We start from the raw sequence: 22898 nt of genomic DNA on the forward strand, positions 1-22898 counted from the left end.
ACTTTTTCTCTTTTGGAACAAGTACAGTAAAAGTGACGAACTGTACCTTCGGAAATGCTGGCTGTATCTAATTCAGAGGGCCCTCCCGCCGACTGCTCAGGCATGACTTCAGGTGGAGAAGGCAACTGGAGATGCGTAGAACTGGTGGAGCTCTGACTGGACAAGGTTGTTAAAAAGCGGTCCTCTAAAGAGAAACACAAACTTACATGAGTCATTTAAAAACATTAAGTCCATTTCTACCTGATAGTAATGTTTCTACAATGCCAACTCATATTTTTACTTCATAAACCAAAGGATTTTAGCTTCCTAAAAATTATTGAGGCCATTTTGGTGCCTATTTTAGAAACGGATTCAAAAATCCAGACAGGCCATATGATTTGACTAGAATCACACCTTGGTGACGGCACTGTGACCGGCAACCAAGGCTGACTCCTATACAGTATTCTTTGCACTAGACCAGAATGCCTACCTAAATACTAGTTGATTCAGTTTAATAGAGAATTGGGAAAAGAAAAAAATCACATGCTTATTTTCAGGGTAAAACTTCATTTAATTATAATAGGAAAATGCCATGAACTCTAAGTTGAGGTCTTGTTCTACGAAAATAGTCTAAGTAAATTTTCCAACAAATTTTCTAGGATGCCAAGTTAATGAACTACTGTGAAAAACAGCTAGAGGAGATTTTAGTAACACAAAAATATTAAGTTAAACTTTGTAAGATTTTTGCAGTGAAACCGGGAGTTGACTTTGGAACAAGCAAAACAGAAATTCAATCTTTCTTCTGTGTGGTCTTCCCCAGACAACAGCCTTCTCCATTTATAGTATATTTCAGGAACCTAATTTCTCTTCTTGAAATATACTTTATGACAATCTTATGATAAACTGACAGTGCTATAAATGCTGTACAGGAAGGAAAAAAATAAGTCTATGAACAATTGCATCAGAAAAAAATTCTCAAAATTAGCAGTTAAAAACAATTACTAGACTAAGAAATTTCCTTAAATCCAATGGCAGGTGATCATTAGACTCAAGGACCAACCTTTTTCTCCATTTTGAAGTCCCGGAGAAATATTTCTTGGAGACGCATCCACTGTAGTTATCTGTAGAAAAGAATACACTTTGTTCTTAATATGACTAAAATCACATTAAAAAAATTTTAACCAAGTGAATCTTAAACATTTGGGTCTCAGGACCCCTACAATTTCTTAAGAATTATTAAGACACTCAGCTTTTATATGGGTTGATCTTCCAATTTTTACCTTACTAGAAATTAAAACTGAGAAAGTTTTAGAATATGCATTTATTAATTCATTTAAAAATAACAATAAACCCATTCCCTGTTAACATAAACAATGTATCTTTTCATTTTAAAAATAGCTATTTTCAAAAAAAAAGGTAATGGAGTGGCACTGTTTTACACTTTTACAAAACTTTAATGTCTAGCTTAATAGATGACATTCTTAATAGATGAGATTTTCCTCTGGCTTCTGCATGTAATCTATTGAGCTACATTATTATGACTGAAGTGTATAAAAAAAATATTCAGCCTCACATTGATATGTAATTGAAAAAGGGAAATCTCATAGAGCCCTTGAAAGGGTCTTGGACCCCCAGGGGTCCTCGAACCACACACACTCTGAGAACATTGTTCTAAACAGTAGCTCACTTCCTAGTATTGAAGCAACTAGGAACTACTTATGATTATCCATTAAATCTAGAAACCTTTCATTATCCATTGGACTTTCTCAAGTCCCATTATTCATAGATAATATATTTTAGAATGACTATAAGCTCTGTGTACAATTTGATTACAAAGTAATTTCTTAGATTGCTGCTTAGAAGGTTCTTGGATTTACTCACCATACCAGAGAGACCTTTCTGGCCACACTATATAAAATAACCCACCATCACCCACTCCCTTGGCAATACTCTCCGTCTCCCTTATTTTTTTCTCCATAGCCTTTTTTCCATTGGTTTTTTAAATGGTTATCGATTCATCTGTTTATTTTCAATCTCCTCCTCATTACGCAAATGTTCACGGGGGACAGTGACTATGGCCTTTGTTCACAAATGTATGCCTCGTACCTAGAACAGCGCCCAAAAGCACTCAAGAACTACTTATAAAATCAATGAATATAAAGGTAGTGCTACATCAAATATATGGTGATGGAAAGAGAACTGACTCTGGATGGTGTGAACACACAGTGTGATAATCAGGTGATGTATTACAGAATTGTGTACATGAAATCTATGTAACTTTACTAACAATTGTCACTCCAATAAACTTTAATTAAAAAAATAAATTAAGAAATAGATAAAGGCAGTGCTACACATTTTCAAATCAACTTTCAATCTTTTAAAAAAGGACAATCATCTGTTGAATGATTTTGTAGTTTCAATTCTGTGTCTATATGTAATTAAAGGTCTTACACTACTAGCTCTGCAGTTTCTTCAGTGGGCAAATAGAAAAGCCACCAGCAATCTGTGCTAGCCATTGACAGCCCTAGACTACTTGGCAAATAGTACTATACAAATCACCTTCAGTAATCCTTATTCTTCCTATCACCTAACCTTTTAGAAAAAGTGATTGCTATATAGTTATGTATGAGACAAGAAGGAAGAATTCATTTATATATAAGTCACACAAAGATTTAAGGTACATGGAGCCATCATTCCATGAAAATATTCCTCTATAGATATTATACACTTGTACAAAAAGAGATGTGTTTACGGTCCCAAATCAGTAACCTTCAAGGAGGGAGAATTATCCAGGTAGGCCTGACCTGATCACAAGTTCTTTAAATCTGTCTAGAAGTCAGACACAAATGAATGTAGAGATCTGAAACATAAGAGGATTTGATGCATTGTTGGTGTAGACTTTGAAAATGGAAAGGGCCACATGGCAAGGAGAGCAGGCAGCCTCTTTGAGTTGAGAATCATTTCTGGTTGACTACAAACAACAAAAGAGGGTCCACAGTCTTATAACCACCAGGAACTGAATTATGTCAACAACCTAGATGAGCCAGGAAGAGGACCCTGAGCCTCAGATAACAGCCCTGGCTGAAACCTTCATTGCAGCTGTGAGGCTGAGAGAGAACCCAGCCCCACTGTGTCAGACCCGACTCACTGCAAGGTAATACCTTTGTGTTTTAGGCCACCAAGTTGGTGGTAATTAGTTATGCAGCAAGACAAAACTAACAGAACTAACCCAGCACAGACCCCTTAAGAAAAGCTTCTCACTTAAGCACAGAGACAAAAAAACACCCAGAAATGCACAGTAAAATAAATCAGAACTCTATTATACACTCACAGCATCCACAATTTGTCCTTTATAGCACCTACTGCCACCGAGATGCTACCCCCAGTGATGCCAGTAGACAGTGGCTTTTGATAAATGTTTCCAACAAATAAATTATAATATATTTTATTTTAGGCTAAGATAAAATATTAATCCAGGTTATGTCTCCTTGAAACCTCACAACTTTAAAATGAAAAACCCTATTTAATATTAATAAAGTATGTATTAAACTACCATTTCTAAATGTCATAAATGAAATTAATTATAATATTTATATCAGTGGAGGCCTGAAGACAAAACTACATTTTATTACCTTGCTTTCTTCCCCTTGTCTCATTCTTCCAGGACTTGGAGGAACTGAAGGCCGCTTTCTACCCTTTTCCTGCTGGAAAAGGTCCTGCAACCTACAGTTAAAGGGGGAAAAAAGAAAACAAACAAAGAAAACAAACAAACAAAAAGAATATGGTTTTTGTTTCTAATATCCTAAATAACATTTACAAATTTTCTCCTTATAGATTTGAAGCTACGATAATTAGATTTTCCTAACATTTTGATTGCAATAGATTTTAAAGTTGTACATAACAAAGACTAAGTTTTTGTCTTATTTCTAATCAATTAATCAAGAGCCATTACTGATATGACTACACTTACAAAGGAATAGCAAGTTATTATTAAGAGACGGCATAACATAATAAAGGCCATAGGGACCAGTACACCTGGGCTCAAACCCCAGCTCTGACAATTAACAGCTGTGTAACTTGGGCAAATCTCTGAAGTCTTGTAAGGCCGTAGTTTGCTCCTCTGTAAAATGAAAATAGTACACACGTTGTAGGACTCCTAAGACCCAATAAAAGAGTGAATGTTTACCACCTCTCATTTCTTAGAATGGCTATTATCAATAAGACAAGAAATAACAAGTGTTGAAGAAGCTGTGGAGAAAAGAAATCCTCATACATTGCTGGTGGGGTTGTAAATTGGTACAACCACTACGGAAAACAGGATGGAGGTTCCTCAAGAAATTAAGAATAGAGCTAACAGCAATCCCTCTTCTGGGTAAATACCCCAAAAATTTGAAAACATTTATTCGGAAAGACATATATACTTCCATGTTCACGGCAGCATTATTCACTGTAGCCAAGATATGGATAAAACAGTGTCCTTCGATGGATGATTGGATAAAAATGTGGTACATATATACAATGGAATACTACTCAGCCATTACAAAGGATGAAATATTGACATTTGTTGACAACATGGATGGATCTTGAAAGTGTTGTGCTAAGTGAAATAAGTCAGATGGAAAAGGACAAGAACCGTATGATTTCACTACTATGTGGGATATAAAGCAGAAAGTAACAAACGAACACGAACAAACAAAACACATGTAAACACAAATAACAGTATGGTGGTTACCAGAGGGGAAGGGGGCATTAAGAGGGAAATGGGGGGGTCAAATACATATGGTGGCAGAAGGAGACTAGACTTTGGGTGGTGAGCACACAGCGCAATACACAGATGACGTGTTACTGAATTGTACATCTGAAACTTATGTCATGTTATTCTTAACCAATGTTACCCCAAGGAATTTAATTTAAAAAAAGAGTAGATGTTCGTCTAGTGCCTTACTTAGTGCCCAGCATAATCCAAGTGCTCAACAAATGAACGCTATAATAATCTAACTGAACACTTAGATAAGCATAAAGGGAAATATGTCACAAAATAAATATTTAAATAAAGGTATAAGACACACAATAATTCACATATATTAGATTCAATGAGCACACACACTATAAATATTTGAAACAGCATTAGAGGCTATTCTCATCTTCAGTTTTAATCTTCACAAATTACCTAAAGATTAGCACATTTATTTTAAAAGATGAAAAGATTGTGGGGGCGGTAGTGGAGACAGAAAATAAAATCTTCCACAACGTGAGAGCACAATGAAATGTCCATAGTTAATAAAGACATTTAAATTAAAAACATCATGGCAGAGCAAATTTTGCAACATTATTAAAGAAACACCAGTCGGCAAAGTCATACCTGTTATTCCAGGCTTGTAGCACTTCACAGAGGCTCTGTTTCTTGGCAATGAGTGACTCGAAGACTGACTGTAGTTGCTGAGGGGTATCCACAGAGGAAGACATAAGCCTTGCTTGCATCTTCTCAATCCAGTTCTTGAACTCCCCTTCTTCCATCTGCAAGAAACAGAAACAATTCCAGCCACCTGAGACACACCTCAAAAGACACTTCCAATGAGTTAACAGTTAACTTTTGGGTTTCTGTCAAAGAAATAAATTACCTCTTTTTGTGCAAAGATGTCTTCCATTTTTTCCTCTCTTGTTTTGCTAAACGTATCAGTTTTCAAAGATGCAAGTCTTTCATCAATAGCAAGATAAACCTGTGAAACTCTTAACAGTATAAAGATTAAACACTTTAGAAAAGTAGAATCAAATTTTCTAATCTCATATAGATAGAAAAAAGAAGTCACAAACAAAACTTTAATGTTTTATATAATTAATAATCATATATCATTTTGCAGGAAAAAACAACCTGAAAGGATATGCATCAAAATTTTAACAGTTGTTACGTCTGACAGGGTTTGTCTTCTTTTTTAATACTTTTATGTACTGTCTACATTTTTATTTTTTTTACGTAACGCATATACAACACACAATTAGAAAAATGCAGTGAGTTACATTTTCAAAGAAAGCTACATGAACAAACCTGATATTTAAAACAGCTATAGACTACAGGCAGTACTGAACAAAAAAGATAATGAAAGAAATTAAAACTTACTTTTGAAAGAAGTCCTTTAGATCCTGAAGAAGGGACACTTTTAATGGGACCTGACGTTTAATGAATACTTTGGGGAGTGGAACACATACTTCAAGGAGCCGAATGGGAGAATAACTGAGAGAAGAAAATACAGGTAATAGAAAAGTGAAAAATATTTTAATATTCTGAATAAAGGTAAATCATGATGGTCAACTAAATCCTATGAGGCATAAGAAATAGTAAAGTTTCCATAAAATGGCGTTTTAAAAACAATTATAAAAATGCTGAACACAACTTTGAACCATTATAAATATTCTTCGCAATTTTGGAAGGATTTTGTTTTTTCACTGCACTGTGATGTCACCATTTATCCCTCCTGTGTTTTAAATACAAACATGACTAGGATACAAACCTCTTCAACTGAGGAGCGGGACTCCTTCCTACAATTAGCTGAGACAGGTACTCAGCACCTTCCTGGCTCCTGAGAATTCTCCAAGAGTCTCTCTTTCCTCTCCACCTGAAGGTGTAAGTCGTCTAGTAAGGGCTATACCCCACCTATGCCCTAGGGTCATGGTTAAAAGCTCTTGCTTCAAAAAGGAAATAAGGTCCAATTACAAATATCTCTTGAGGGCCTATTATGTGTCAAGTGCTGTTTTAGGTGCTGAGGATACAGCACTAAGCAAGGGCCAAATTCCTGCCCTCAGGATTCAGGAATAATATTTGGGTAACAAACAAGACAAATAAATGCTTAAAATGTGTATTATATCATATGGTAAGTGCTAAGGAGAAAAATAAAGCTGGAGGAAAGCAGGGAATGCTAGAGGTGATAGGGAATCAAGGCAGGTGAAATCTGAACAAAGACAGGAAGTAAGGAAAGCAGGCAGATGTCTGGGGCGTGGGGGCGGGGGTTCACAGAGGGAAGAGCAAATGCAAGGTCCCAGGGAGGAGCCTACCTGACATAACTGAGGCCCAGCCAGGACACCAGTGAGGGGGCAGGCAGAGCATGTAGGAGCTTATAGGCCATAAATGGACTCTGGGTGAAACGCCCATTAGAAAGTGTGGCCTGGCCTGATTTTCATTTAACAGGATCATTCTGACAGCTGTGTGGAGAACAGGGCTGCAGGGGTCAAGGCCAAAGGGAAACTGGTTGAGGCTACTGCAATAATCTAGTGAAAGATAACAGGATCAACCTAGAGTGGAAGTGGTGGTGAGAAGTGTTCAGAGTCTGGACATATTTTGAAGGCGGAACCTGAGGGCTTTCTCAAATCATTTAATACCGCAGTGTAACTACCCGTCTCTGAACTAGTGATTTTAGCTCTATCCAGAATATCCAATTATCCTTATGTCCGATTATCCGATTATCCTAGTTAATGTCTTAGCAAAAATTCTGACAAATTCTCAGATGCAAAAACAGAAATAGTGGTTAAGAGTAACACCTGTAGTAGCAGGTCTACTAGTTCATATTATGACTTCATCACTTGCCAGCTTTATAAGTGAGCTATAAGCTCTCCATATGAGGGTATGTAATAATAGCTATTTCCTAGAGGAAGGATGAAATAAACAACACTGAAAGATCTTCACACAAGAGTATGACCCTTTGCATTTGCAAAGGTGGGTGTGGGGAACGACTCACATCACAAATTAATTCAACCCAGTAGTGGAAAAGTCACAAAGCTTTCCAGGGAGTATGTGATTGTGTACAAGCGCTCTGATTTCTTACCTGAAAGATGCCACCATCTGGTTATAGGAGAAATACTGGTGGTAATCATGGTGGATGGAGTGACCACATGGCTCAGCATTGGCTCTACGAGTGTACTGGTGCCCATAAAACCTAAGTTCAAGGTATTTTGCAAATGACATGGACCAGGACTCATTGGAAAGAGCAACAACTGGTGTTACCTGAAATTCAACATAAATCACTTATCTAATCATATATTGAGAATCTCTCTTTTAAAAAAATAATGTATTTTCTTTTCTAATATAAATCTAATACATTCTGATGGCAGAAAACTGGCAAAAGACAGGTTTAAAAGTGGGTGGAGTTAGGGACGGCTGGGAAGAGCAGTATCACCAGTAATCCCACCACCACCATCAATATGCAGCATATTGACTTTCTGTATGTATGTACAGGAAGCATATTTGTATATAAAAACTCTTTCCTGTAACTAGTTTCATAACCTTTTATTTTTTACTAGCAATAGATCACAAATATGTTCCCACATGAAATACTCTTGTACAACTTGATTTTTAATGGCTACAGAGTATTCCATTATATGGAGATATTTAACCAATCCCTACTGATGTGCATTTAAGTCATTACAAGTGTTTCTTTATTTTGATGATGCTCTGATGAACTTTCTTGTATATAATACTCATAAATAACCACAATTATTTCCTTGGAATAAATGACTGAAAGTGGGAATTGGTAGGTCAAAGGGCATGAATATTTACATGGTCTTTGACACTGTCACATTGTCATCTAAAACAGGTGTATTGGTTTACACCATCTCCAATAGTATCAGAATAACACTTCCTCCACTTTCTCACCAATCTCAGGAGTTATGAATCTTTAAAATGTGATTTCAAACTGTAAAAGATCAAAGATTTCAAAGGAAAAAAAATGCACTTCACTGGTGTTTTATTTATATACTTCTTTGACTACCACTAAGTAAAATTTATTTGCACAAATCTAATGGCAATCTGTGTTAAATGGTTTTGTTGTGCCTTTTGCCCATTTTTCTATTATTGTGGCTTACAGAAATTTAATATTAAATATATTAATGTATTAATTAAAACTTTTTTTGATACATAGAAGTTTTTCATTTTGGTATAACGAACACTGTTTACCTTTTCCTTTCTAATGTAATCCCAAAGGCGGAAATTTATGTTTTAAAATAAAGTGCATATATCAAAGTATGCAAGTTATAAAGATCAAATTTAAGTATTCATTTAGTTCACTTGTCAATGCACAAAAGTTCATGTATTCTACAACAAAATATTACCAGCTGTCTAATAGAAACTAAAGGCCAATGAGAACAAGTATAAAAAGTAAGACTGATAATTGCAAGAAATGATTTCATGGCTGTACGTTTGCTACTGCAGGAAGAGCTAACTTTGATTTTGCCCTCCTCAACCATTAATATCGATACAGGCTACACTAGAATTTTACCTGTAATTCCCATATGTACCTTCCAAAAGCACACTCCAAAATAAGCCAATAAAGATGCCAATAAAGTTAAATTTGGCACATGCTCACTGCAAACAATTTGGATAAAAAACATATTAAAAACATAGAACTGGCACCAAATACTTCCTCTGGAGTTATAAAGGAAAAGCACACAAAAGAAATAAAACACATAGTCCTTTCCTCGAGAATGTACATGAAACACCAGTAGAGATCAATTTAAACATGGCCTCATCTATACCTCTTAAGATAGCAACGCAGATATAGGCTCAAACTTATACAAATATCCTAGCATACTGTAATTATTGTGTTGTAAGTCTGTCTGTCCCCTAGAGGACAGGAGCCATATCCTGTTCTTTTTTCATTCCTAAGGCCTAGCACAGTACCTGGCACACAGATGGTACTAAGTAAGTGTTTGCTGAATGAATACACAAACATAATTGAGAACTGTCAGGACTAGACAAGATAATCTGACAAATTCTAACATAGAATCTTCAAGAAACAAACATTAAATGGAACATACAACACCAGAAGGTAAAATAACTAAGAGCCCAATGACAACACATCCAAAATAAGAGACCAGCCTCACCCCCACACAAAAAAGAACTATATGAATAAAGAAATACATGATATCATATGAAATACTATAGCCACAGGGTACATTTACCTGTTTGCAGATCCTGCACCAGGAATAAGTGAGAATTGTATGTTGATATCCAGGTACAGGAGAATCCAACTCCTTCAGGATTATCTGCACGCAGCCTTGGCCATGGACAAAGCGCCGAACGTGATGCACCATGGGGGTATCACAGAACATGCTAGGACACTGATAAGAAGACCTTGACAAGAAAGTCCCCACATTAGCCATAAAGCTAGGAGTGATGTATAATGAATGCTGGCTAATCAGAGCCACTGCCAAGGAAGTGCGGCACCCTCTCTAGAGTAAGGACAATGGGTGGAGAGTCTGTTCCAAGTACCACTGACAAGTACTATTTGGGGCCTCCCGTCCAACATCCTGTCTTCAACTACAGTACGGTGACAGTTCCCACTTGTTAAGTGCCCTTAATTTGCCGAGCATTTTTAAAACATCACTTCATTTTACCTATTAAAACTCCTGGCATTTCTGGGGCTTGTTATTCTCTACAAAGGGGAGTGGTAAAGATCAAGTTACTTGCTCTTTGAAATATAACTGGCAGGTGATAGCCTTAAAACTTAAACCGAGACCCTGGGCTTCTGTTGCCTCTCATTTGAATCACTGTAAAAACAAACATCCTAAAAGAAAAAAGTTTTAGGGTTGGCAGGATAATTAGGTGGGCAAAGATTTGAGGAATGAACTGGGTAAGACACCCCAGGTTGAATATGAAGCAGACTACTACTTTTTTGCATGGGACACTCTTAACATGTGGTATGAAAGTGAAGGACAGACTACAATACTCTAATTCATGTTTATGTTTTAGGCATCGAAAAAGCGTTAAGTGGAACATAAAGAGAAAATTTGTTCTTACCTGAAACAGTACCTCTCTAAAAATATTCCTAATGTAAGATCATTCTTTCCATAAAATTCCATTGTTACAATCCTAAAAGAAGAGATCATTTCTTAGTAACATATCGTAATTAGGACCACACAGCAAAGACATTTCATGAGCTTACAAACCGATTATCTGTTGATGTGCTTATAATATAGTATCATATTAACGCAGGTAATATTATTTTATCGTTATAGGTTTTACCTTATCAGATAAAAACAGGTTTGGACTAGCCACACTACAGCCTCTTATCCACTCCCAGTCCATTTGTGTCTTATGAAACTATTTAATCAGGATGCATCAACTATACTATTAACGCAGTAAAACTGATTTGAGTTAGGAGGAAGTAAAAGTCTCTTTACAAAGCTTTAAGCCCTGTCACCGTAACATGGGACTCCTGTCTCTCGTGCTCTCTAGGCCAGGCCACTCCTGAGCATGGTGAAGTGTAGCTCATCTGCTTCAGGAGAGCCAGTTACTCACCTTACAGGTAACACAGCAATGCCCACAAACACGAGAGCTTGCCTACACCCCTGCTGACTCCCACATCTTATTCAGGCCTTGACCTAAGGAGTCCATAAACTCCCAGAGAAAATTCCTATGGGCTCCTCCAGCCCCCAGTCAGCCTGCTAGAACTATACGGATACTAGAAGAATCCCTGATCTCACTGGCAGAAATAAGTGTTTCTGGTGCCCAAAATTAAAATATAAAACACATTTTGTCATGGAAACAGTGCTCCAAAAACAAGTAGTTATGTTCCACAGTTCTTTTAAAACTAAAGGTAAACTACATAATAACTAGGTTTTTGTGACCATCATTTGAAACAAATAATTTATAACATTATAAAATGCATTTCTATCAATACTTAGAATTAAGTTTTGGGATAAAACTTAAGGCAAAAGACTGACTGCTTTTATGAAAATGATGCCTAAAGGAAAACCCGCCTAAATTGTACGTTATCAAAATGCTGAAAATCAGCTTTTATATATCAACTTTCTCGCTTTTATAACTACAAATTTCTCTTCCAGACTCACATTTTCACTCTTACTTTAAGGCTATCTCATTTACTTCTACCCATGAATAAACAGAAATTTCGTACTTAATTGCCAAGTTTAAAAGTTCTATCAATTCATACGTGGCCGACAGCGTGCCATGGACCGGAAAACAGATCCTAAGCATTTCTTTAAGCTGCTGGAATTCTGTTCTTAAGCAAGGTGCAATAGAGCATGGGGACAGGACCCTACCAAGGGCTGACACAGGCACTGGGGGCATTGCTGGACTGGGCCGATGAGCTGCTGAAGAGCACGCATAGTCGCTGGTGGTTAGCAGGGTTCAAACAGTCCACCTGGAAGAGAAGGAACAGGTGAGCACCTGGAAGCTGTTACACACCCCGGGCCCTCTGGACGCTTATCAAATCCAACACATTCCACTCGATTTTTAAAACCACCTATCATCACTGAAGGGTAGTTCTAGTGAAGACTTAAAACTGTAAGAAACTAAATAGAAGGAAAAAGAGCAGTTAGTTTTTGTGGTGAAACAATACAAAAAAATTTAAATTAAAGTTATAAAAATACAAACAGATGTCTACATAGGCTTGTTTTCTTAAATGCTCTTGATTTTTACAAAACTATATTAAATTATTCTGGAAGTAAATAGCTAATTAAATATGAAACCGTCCATTTGAATACCCAGAAATCTAAATTCTAAGGTATTTATTTATTTGTACTTTATACCTGTTTTTGATCATTACAAAGGTTAATACCTGCTCTCTGTTGAAATTCACATAGTACAGAGGTATATGAAAAAGTTCATGAAGTACATAAAGCCTCTCTTCTGTTGATGCCACCTAACCTCCCAAATTGACAGATTTGACTGGTTAAAAACCATGCATTCTTTTTTTTTTCTTTTTTTCTTTTTTTTTTTATTGGGGTGACAATTGTTAGTAAAATTATATGGATTTCAGGTGTACAATTCTGTATTACATCATCTATAAATCCCATTGTGTGTTCACCACCCAGAGTCAGTTCTCCTTCCATCACCATATATTTGATCCCCCTTACCCTCATCTCCCATCCCCTACCCCCCTGATCCTCTGGTAACCACTAAACTATTGTCTGTGTCTATGAGTTTTGGTTTCTCATTTAAAACCATGCATTCTTGTTGCTAGCTCATACACATACTACAAACAGAAACACCCACATAAGTATAAACAGGTGATTATTTTTATAAAAATGGGATGATGCTACATATACTAAACCATAACCTGCTGTTTTAAAACTTGAAAATATATCATGGGGCTCTATCTGGGTCACTAAATAAGATCCAACTCATCCATTTTACAGCAAGCAATTAGAAATGATGCTTTAGGAAACATCCTTGTACATATATTCCTATAAATTGTAAACATCCTTATACAAAATGCTTACTTCTTCCTGCAGGATCGATTATAAAAGATAGGAATCCTAAATCAAAGGTACATACATGCTCATGTAAACTAGTAGAGACCTACCTCCCTATTGCTTTTTATACATTTACGTAAATGTGTATAAACACAAATTTATATAAAATTTATTATAGGTATTTTCCCATACTTCATTAACCATGGCTCTTATCACTTTTCCTTTTTGCCAATCTCACAAATAAAACATGGTATACCATTATTATTTAGCACTTTCCCGACTACCAGCAAAACTGGACATTTTTTAATTTGTTTTATTAAACAACTGCATTTCCTCATCTAGAGATGAATTTGTTCATTAATTTTATTACCACCACGATCAATAATATGTCCACGAATAAATCTTCCTTAACCTGCCCTCAATTTCTGTTTAAAAAGTAAAGAGAAAGGGCACTGTCAGTTAAATAACAATGTAAAGTGTTTTATGTTAACCTAAATAAAATGTTTTTTTAAAAACATTTTAAATGGAAGGAAGGGTTTTTTAAAAACACCTCTGTTTCCTATAATAAGCTTCCGTCTCCCGTTCTCCCCCTCACTACCAGTAAAAGAATCAAAGATACTCCACATCCCACCCAAGTCATCCTGCCAGAAATTTTAAGCCGCTCCATATATCCCTCCCTCAGAGCTCTTCCTAGTTTACTGTGAGCTCAGCTTGAAACTCTCATAACCCAGTTACATTATACTCCTACTTCACACATTTTAAAAAACACATAAGCAGATAGACCTAAGACACAAAGAAAGCATAAAAGAAATATTTAATAAATAAATCTGCATGCAGTTTTGTTGTATTTGATTTTTTTTTTTTCACCCTGCCAATAACGGAGTTGTCAACACATTCTCAATTTACACAAGCACCCAAAGTGGGCTCGCTCACCTTTGTTGACCACACCGCATCGCTCGGAATCAAGCCTCTCTCTTCATCACCCTCAGTTTTGCTTCCTGATTTGCCACTTGAAGTACCTGATGCATCCTTTGAGTAAGTAAAAGGGTCTGAGTTTTTCTGAATTCTTCCTCCTCGGGCCCGATAATCGGCCAGCATTCTCCCCAAGCTCTGGCTATCACCCAGATGCGCGGCAATTCTAGTGCTCACGAGCTCGTGGGAGGGCAAGACTTGAATAGACCTGGCCTGAACACTTCCATTCATGCCCTGAAGGCCAGAGAGATCCCTGAGCAGCTGTTTCTTCCGCCTACTCTCCATTTCTTTGAACTCTTTATTGAGGAGAGGAGACCAGTAAACCTGCTCTACAAAATAATCGCGGGTGGAGCATTTCATCCCCTTTTCAGTTAAAAGGAAGGGCTCCCGAAATGTGATCACTGGGGAGATACAGAGGATGACGTCTTTTAATTCCTGCTTAAAGGCCAAAGAGTAAGTCTTTCGATTATCTTCAGAAGAGGTAACTTCCTCCGTAACATAGAGTCCGGTGTCATCCTGCAGAGGGTCTCTGAAGGCTTTCATCTGGCTTTGGGGGTCCTGTAGCTCATCTGTTTGCTGCAAAGTCTCTGGCGGCTCAATGCCGAGGGCATCCTGCTGGTCATCCACATGAAGTGGCAACAATGATTCCGGGACTGATGGAAAGAGAGCGTAGGGGATACCTGCCGGGCAAGCGGCTGTGGCAAACTCCGGATGCCTCACAGAGGCCACATCCTGTGAAACAGCTTTATTTTCCTGGTCACCCTTCTCAAACACAAGCCTTGATTCTAGCAAACTGCCATCATCAGAGGGCAGAAACTCCAGAGGGAAGCCAGGCTCCTGAGGGAGGGGACTCCCGCTGAACGGCTCCAGTGCAGCCTCTTCACCCTCTTGTTCCTCGATCAGAGAATGGAAGGAAGGGTTTTGCGTTAATGTAGGAGGCATAGCAAATTCATCCATGAGGAATGAGATTTCGAGTTGAGAATGATAAGCTACACAGATCATAAATATTAGGATCTCTTTAACTCGAGCCAGCTCGTAATCAGAGCCTCCTCTAAGCTTGATGGTGCAGCCCAGGTGCTGGGGACAGCCTTCAAAAAACATCAGTGTTTTGGTTTGTTCTACAAATAAACAAACAGAAAGTAAAGAATAGGTGGCAATGCAGTCCGAAGGCCAGACAGAATGAATTCACTATCTTACCATCTGTAAGAGAAAAGATCACAGTTGCCTATCCTCATGTAACCCCTGCTAACACGTTCACAGATACCTCCTACTAAGTAAACACCGTAGATACCACCTACTAAGTATTGATAGGTAACCAATATCCTCAGGCCCCCGATCTAGGGTGAATCGATGCTAAAGATCACTCACCATTAGGCAACTGAAACATCTGCATATAAAATTTGTGGCAGGTGCCCAGGTGGGGTTTTGTGAGCAGCTGGTCCATCGACATGACTAAATCACCTTGGGTCATTCGACTGATTCGTTCTAAAACTTGCTAGAACAAAGAAAAACATTATATTACAAAATTAGAGAAGAATATGATCCTTTGTAAATTTAATCTGGAAAGGTAATAGGAAAAATTAAAACTATCCTTTACAATGAATTTCCTTAATTTTGGTAATTATATGACTTTAAATTCTAGATTAGTCCACACGTACGTAGTAGCTTAGTAATCAAAACGTGCCTCTAAAATAAACCACACTCATTAATAACGTCATCAAAAGGCATTTAAGCACCATACACTGGTACAGGTTACTCTAGGGGCAGGGGAGGCACTTCTTGGGTTGGAATTCAATTATTCTGAAGGGAGTAACTTTTCAAGGGCGAGAGCATTTTCTGCTTTGTACAATTCCCCATACAAAATCAGGGATCAATAAACATACTTATTAACTAACGTCTATTACATCTTTGGTCTTGCAGACACCTATAATGAGGTTATATAATTAATCACATTTTCTTCCAGCCTGTGATTCTCCCATTTTAAATAGTGAAATAGCTGCCATGCTTCCTGTCCCACTTTCAATATATGTAGCTCAGCAAAGAAATAGATAATCAATGATCCCTGCATACCTCCCACACATGCATATAAACTTAAAAGATGTGATTTTTTTTTTAAATGATATAAAAATAGAAAAATAAGAAAACTCACTGATTTTACATTAATGACCAAAGTAATGCCATGCTCCAATAACATGTCCTGGGCAATCCGAGATACTGTTTTCTCTACTAGAACCAACGTGGGTCGAACATCCACTATTCGCTGAACATAATTCTTCAAGAATTCCCTTTCCTAAATAAGATAAATCAGAAATATTATATGTGGTACAAGTCAAGATCTAGACATTTAAATATCAGGATAGTTTGCCTATTAATATCAATGTCAGCTAAGTTTTCTTTGTCCATAAATAAGTCTGCAAGTAAGTTAATTCAAACACAATCAAGAATATTACTCATGTCTCCAAACTGTTGATTATGCTGGAACGAATTTCAGGAGAAATTCCATTCTCCAACTCACTAATTTTACTTTGATGAATTTTTAATTCTTAATGATCTGTAATATAAAAGCCAGAATCCAATTAGCTAGCTCTCAGAAGTTAAAAAAAAACAAAAACCTAACTCACAACCCCCCAAATGAAAGCAATTTCTAAGTGTTTTTGATGTAGTTAAGGATTCCACTTTTTACACTCTGTAGCACACCAGAGTATCTTTTCTTTTGGGTATCTGCATAAATAACTCTCTAACAGGCTAGTCCAGCTACTTCCTAATTTCAATCTCCCAGCAGATCAGATTCTACCTAGAACAGCTACAGTTAAAAATTAAAACACAATGCTTAATACAATTTCATGACAAAGACTTATTTTCAAAGCCAATGAATACTATAAATAACAACCAGTTAAAACAATACAATTCATTAATTGTTTCATATAATTTCTCAACTCAGACAGGAGACAACTAGACATGTGAGCAAGTTTGTTACTTCTGCCCCATATGCCCACAGTGTTTTCGGAGAGAGACTGTATCCATGATCAGCGCCACCAGCCAGGGAGGAGCCCATTCCCTACAATGAACCTGCCCCGTTATGGAGTATACTTCTCACCTTTCTCGGTTACACTGATAGAAATTGTATATTGTAACATTCTCCCATACTTAACAAAAACAGAATTTTTCTTTCCTGAAACGTGTTAACTTCCTACTCTGCTTACAAAATTGCAATTTAATGGCATTTAAAATGACTTTATTCGTGCAATTCCAACAGTATAACTGGTATAGGAATGGCAACTCCATATACCAGATGCAACTTCTGGCATCTGGTATAGGAATGGCAACTCCAGTCAACTATCCCGACTGTACGTGAAGCACCATGTTAAAGAAAGAGGCCTGGGCCAGGCTCCACACAGAAGGAGAATTAGAAGTAGGCCATGAGCACGGAATGGAGCAGTGGCAAACCAACACACCTAGCAAGGTCGGCCTGATGAAGACAGTAAAGCTTCAGGCTAATTATCTCCTTGCCCTTGGTTTCTGATCCTCCTTTTTCAATCTACCTTTTAGCTTCTTGGATTTTTCGGTCATTCCACACTGAGTGGACCAAAAAAAAGGAGGGGGAGGGAGAGGTCAGAAAAAATTTGCCTGATATTGTCTATCAATTCAAACTAAAAGCTTTAATAAGATAGGAATTAAAGATATAATAAACTATGTTTTAAAGCACTGATGAACAAGACACTATAGGTTTATGAATAAAGGCACGTTTCTTAAGTACATACTGCCCAGAGCATACTTCTCTAACATGAAAAGACTTTAGTCTGTTAACCTGACTACAACAATGGAGTAAAATAAAGTGGATAAATTTAAGTACAACTTTTTTGTAAATAAATAGCTGTAGATTTCAATGATCTAGTTCACCAATTTCGAGACATACAATTTTTCACATTTTAACATCTCTGAAACCAAGATGTAGCTTACGTAGTTGTGATCTAATCCTATAAAAGTCTTCTTCTGACACCTTTGGGGAGATAAGAAAACTTAGCATCAAGGATCTTAGATCGACAAATGATAATTGTGTTTCACCCCAATCCTTATTTCAGCTCTCCACTGAAGAGTCACAGTAAATCAGAGCTAGAAGGGATGGTAAAGACTTGTCGAAACCTCTCACTTGTACTGATACCGTGTTTTCCTGAAAATAAGACCTAACCAGAAAATAAGCCCTAGCATGATTTTTCAGGATGACATCCCCTGAACGTAAACCCTAATGCGTCTTTTGGAGCAAAAATTAATATAAGACCCAGTCTTATTTTCGGGGAAACACAGTACGTAGCTGAATTCCAAAGAGGAACCAGCCCCAGGTAACAGAGTTCATTAAGCAACAGAGCAGTTTCATAAACCCCGGTGCCTTTCACCACAACTCAGGTTCCTGTTGGTGTCTGAATTCAGTACAAAAGAGATTGCCTCTACCGCTCTTGGAAAAATTGGGCTTATCACCAATGAATTTTCAAGTATGTTTTCCCTAAATGTTTCTGGAACTGAATATAAGTGTTTCTGCTATAATATACACATTCCTGAAAGCCTTCCATTTTTAACAACCACAAATTAAAATTAATAGCATTTATGGGAGAAAAGGGGTTGGGGCAGAAAACTTTTTAAACCTATGCAACAGAGCACTAACAAAAACAATAATTGGCACCCGGAGAGAGAACCCAGACAGCCCAGGCGGGCAGCTCAGCATAGCTGGAACTGCCTCAAGAGAAATTTAAAATGTACAAAAGCAACTGCAACAGTACAACTGGAAGTGGAGCTCTGAGCAGCAGAGCCATTAACAGCCGTCCAAGGCTGGGGTGCATCTCTGGGGAGAGGGACCTTCGAGCAGGAGCTCACTTTTAATTTCCTAAAATAAAGCCAAAAGTGTCCGTGCCTGCATAGCCACTGAGCTGAGACTGTTTTTCTTTCCAGCTGAGTAGCTATTCTGGGCCCTCTTACTTAAGAAAAACCACATGGAAACCACAACTTCCATCTGACGTTATTCCCATTTACCAGTTGCGTGTAAACTAACTGATGTTCTAGAAGCATGTGTATAAATAGAAAACACTGTATTAAAACCAGATATTACCAGGGGGAACCTGACAAGGTAAGAGAAATCCTTAAAAAGTAAATCAATGACCCAAATGTGAAGGGCAATCAGGAACTGGATTTTCGCTTTTTCTTCCATATAGTCCCCAGAAGTCATGTGGTCCCTTTAACACTTTGAAACTCTGAAGAGTGACAGAGGTTTTGGTAAACTGCTAAAGTGTAAGACATAAAAAATATCTTTTATAATAAATGTGGAAAGTGAAACAAGAGCAAATAAGTTTCTTTGCCTATCAAATTCCATCAGCTGGAATGAGTTGTAAGATTTTGCAAGCAGCACAACATACAAACACCCCAGATTATTGCTTCAGTAAGTTCCTACCTGCAGCACAATAGGATCAATGCAAGTAAATTTAGTCTCTTCTCTGTAGAGATACTCAATGGAACACTTCAACAGAAGAATCTTGGGGTTTTTAATACAAGAATTCATCTACAAAAAAATGAACAGTTAGTTAAAGCTTTTCAAGTTTCTGCTTTGTAGACCTCCTTTAAGCATACCTTTACATCCATACTGTTCATAATTCCTGTTAAATAGATTATCTCATTATATTCATTTTAAAATACTCTCATTTTGTTCTTTTGTGATATTCTATTTTTTTCAAAGCAAATAATTTAGTTCAGGGCAATGCAAAATTCTTCAAAAACCTGCTTTGTTTCACTAATGCTACTTTAATCTACTCCTCTAAAATCTTAACTATTTTTTCTTTTCATTTCTAATGCTGCAATAATAGATAACAAGTCCAGAATAGAGGGCAATGGGGCTTAAAGACAGGCTATTTCATGGAAAACAGTACGGAGGTTCCTCAAAAAATTAAGAATAGAGTTCTTAATACGACCCAGCAATCCCTGTTCTAGGTATCTACCAAAAAATCTGAAAACATTTATCTGTAAAGATATGTGTACCCCCATGCTCATTGGAGCATTATTAAAAGTGGCCAAGACATGGAAACAACCAAAATGTATTCGACAGATGATTGGATATAGAAGATGTGGTATATATACACAATGGAATACTACTCAGCCATAAGAAAAGATGAAATACTGCCATTTGTGACAAGATGGATGGATCTTGAGATTATCATGCTAAAGTGAAATAAGTCGGACAGAAAGCATTGAGAACCATATGACTTCACTCATATGTGGGATATAAAATTGAAAACAACAAAGGAACAAGACAAACAAATAAACAGAAACTAACAGCCTCAGATAACAGTTTAGTGGTTACCAGAGGGTAAGGGGAGGAGGGTTGGTATTACAGAAGAAGGTAAAGGAGGTCAAAATATAAGGTGACGGAAGGAGAACTGACTCTGGGTGGTGAACACACAATGCGATATATATAGATGATGTATTATAGAATTGTACACTACTTGAAACCTATATAATTTTACTAATTAATATCACTCCAATAAACTTAATAAAGATTTTTAAAAAAAGACAGGGCATTTCATAAACTCTCAGAGATCAGCAATCTAGAAAATGTAATTTAACATTTCAAAAATTCAAGAAGTATACAGGAGGGAGAAAAGAATGAAAATGCGTCTTGAATATATTTATAATAGAAATTATTTCCAAGCACTTATATATTGGTAAGCCAATTGGGTAACAAGAAGTTAAAAAAGCCTCTCCAGAAGCCGAGATCCAAACAATATACCCTAATCATGCAACTAAAGACATAGGCAGACTGGCCTGAAGGCTGCAGTGGCGATTTCAGACTGACCAAGCTTAAGGACTCCAGACTGACAAATACTCCTGAAAACAGTGATTCACCAGCTAGGGAACTACGGTCAGGCTCTTTCAGTAACTACAGACTAAAGACTATCTCTAAATATGGTCAGTGCAGCAAGACAGTCATTCATACCTATGTTTCTACCACACCCACACACAATTTTCAATTCCAGACAAAAGCACCACATATTTACCTCTCTGTTCAATGAAGATCGTTTCATTTGGCTTATAGGACTGCTTTAATGGGTAATGCACTGTTTTAGTAAGACTCCACGTAGAAATACCGACTTTGGATTATTGCTATGAAATAATGGCAAGTCCAGGCATACTTTTTTTTATCTACTGCCATTAACAATTTTCAGAAGGCTTACTGCCTTACAAAAAATAAATCATCAGTCTCTGTTTAGAAAAGAATGAAAACAGGTCGTTCATCCATCTAGTCCCTCAGACTAGAAATCTGCCTGAGCTCTCACTGTAATCAAATCAGTATTCCCAGAGGTGGGGTCAGGGCGTCTCTATTTTCAGTAAGTTTCCTTAGTGATTCTGAAGCACAGCAAGGATTGAGAACACTCCTATAGTTCGAAGGATTCTCAGAATGTGAGGACCAACAAATGACATTGGAAATACTTCGAGTGCATACTTGAAAAGCAGCCCCACACTTCTCTTACACCCCACTCTTTCACTTCCCTAAATCTGAGTGGAAATTTCTAAGGGCTGGGCTTAGGAATCTACCGTTCTAACAAAGTCCACCCTGAAGCTCATGTACAGTAGACTTTGAGAATCAGTGGCCTTCAGAATAAAGTTCAAGATCCATAATGGGATTCAAAGCCCTTGCCTGCTTCCTCCGGCCTCATCTCCTTTCCTATCTTGCCTCTTAGGATTACTGAGTTTCCTTAATACACCAAGTTATTTCACCCCACTCCTTTGTGCGAGTGCTAGAAAGAGGCCTCCAGCCTGAAGGTAGAGATAGAAGGTGAGAAAGAACAGAATGCCAGTGACATTTCTGCAGCTCAGCCCTAGAAGAGAACAGAGCTTAAAATGCTAGTCCTGCAGAGAGCCTCCAGTCTGTTATGGAAAGCTTGCCTCTCTGAGATGTGGCAGGGTCAGGAGAGAAATGATACTAGTATCCTATCACTGTGTTGGTCTGGAAGCCTCTCACTCTTTCCCCCTTCTTTCTTTTGTCTGATGAATTCCATTATCGAAATCCCAACCCTCATCAGCTCGGGGAGACCTTCCCTGAACCTCCAAAATTTTGCCCCTATGGCAGACACTGCTAAGTTACTCCTCGATGCCCACTCTCCTTTCCTTCCACGATGAGGGTACTACAGCAGTTATAGCTTGCTGGACTTCGCTGTTGAAGACAATCACATTACCTTTTTATGTGCAATATTCTTGGTACAAACAAATCCATTGACAACCACAGAATCAAACTTTTTTCCACCTGGGATCTAATGAAACAATTAAGAAAACAATAAAATTCAGTGATACATTCTTAGACTCCAGTCTGACGGATACTATTATTTATTTCCATTTTTTATTTTATCAAATATGTAATCGAAAATCAGACCAAAAAGTTTCAGGATACAGTTCTTCCTTTCAACCAGTAATTAATGGCATCTAGCACAATTGTCTATTTTCACACCTCCCACTCTGACGTACTATCTGGTACTCTAAAATACTCATTTTAATAAATCGGTGCATTCTGGCAACTGAAACCACTAGTAAGTGTCATGGGTAAAAAACATAAATAAATACATATAGTACTCCATTGCTATCTAAATAAAGCAATTACTCACTGCTTTTCCTCAGAACAGCGACAGTAATCTAAAAACAGGCCTTCTCATAAGTGGCAAGTCAAGAAGAGGAAGCAAGAAGGTTAGAAACTATATTTATATTTGCTT

At 37.4% G+C, this 22898-nt stretch overlaps 1 protein-coding gene across 1 annotated transcript in view; it reads right to left on the reverse strand.

The window, feature by feature from the left end:
- PIKFYVE (phosphoinositide kinase, FYVE-type zinc finger containing) overlaps nt 1-22898 on the reverse strand; it is a 74164-nt gene that overhangs the window by 16660 nt on the left and 34606 nt on the right. The window contains 15 exon segments of the mRNA XM_033112212.1: nt 47-184; nt 1040-1100; nt 3612-3702; nt 5342-5496; nt 5601-5709; nt 6098-6211; nt 7797-7975; nt 9928-10099; nt 10766-10837; nt 12028-12128; nt 14116-15272; nt 15523-15649; nt 16304-16444; nt 19595-19702; nt 22371-22445. Of these exon segments, the coding sequence (XP_032968103.1) occupies nt 47-184; nt 1040-1100; nt 3612-3702; nt 5342-5496; nt 5601-5709; nt 6098-6211; nt 7797-7975; nt 9928-10099; nt 10766-10837; nt 12028-12128; nt 14116-15272; nt 15523-15649; nt 16304-16444; nt 19595-19702; nt 22371-22445 (2800 nt within the window).

This window comes from Rhinolophus ferrumequinum, chromosome 8, assembly GCF_004115265.2.
Source record: "Rhinolophus ferrumequinum isolate MPI-CBG mRhiFer1 chromosome 8, mRhiFer1_v1.p, whole genome shotgun sequence".
NCBI lineage: Eukaryota > Metazoa > Chordata > Mammalia > Chiroptera > Rhinolophidae > Rhinolophus > Rhinolophus ferrumequinum.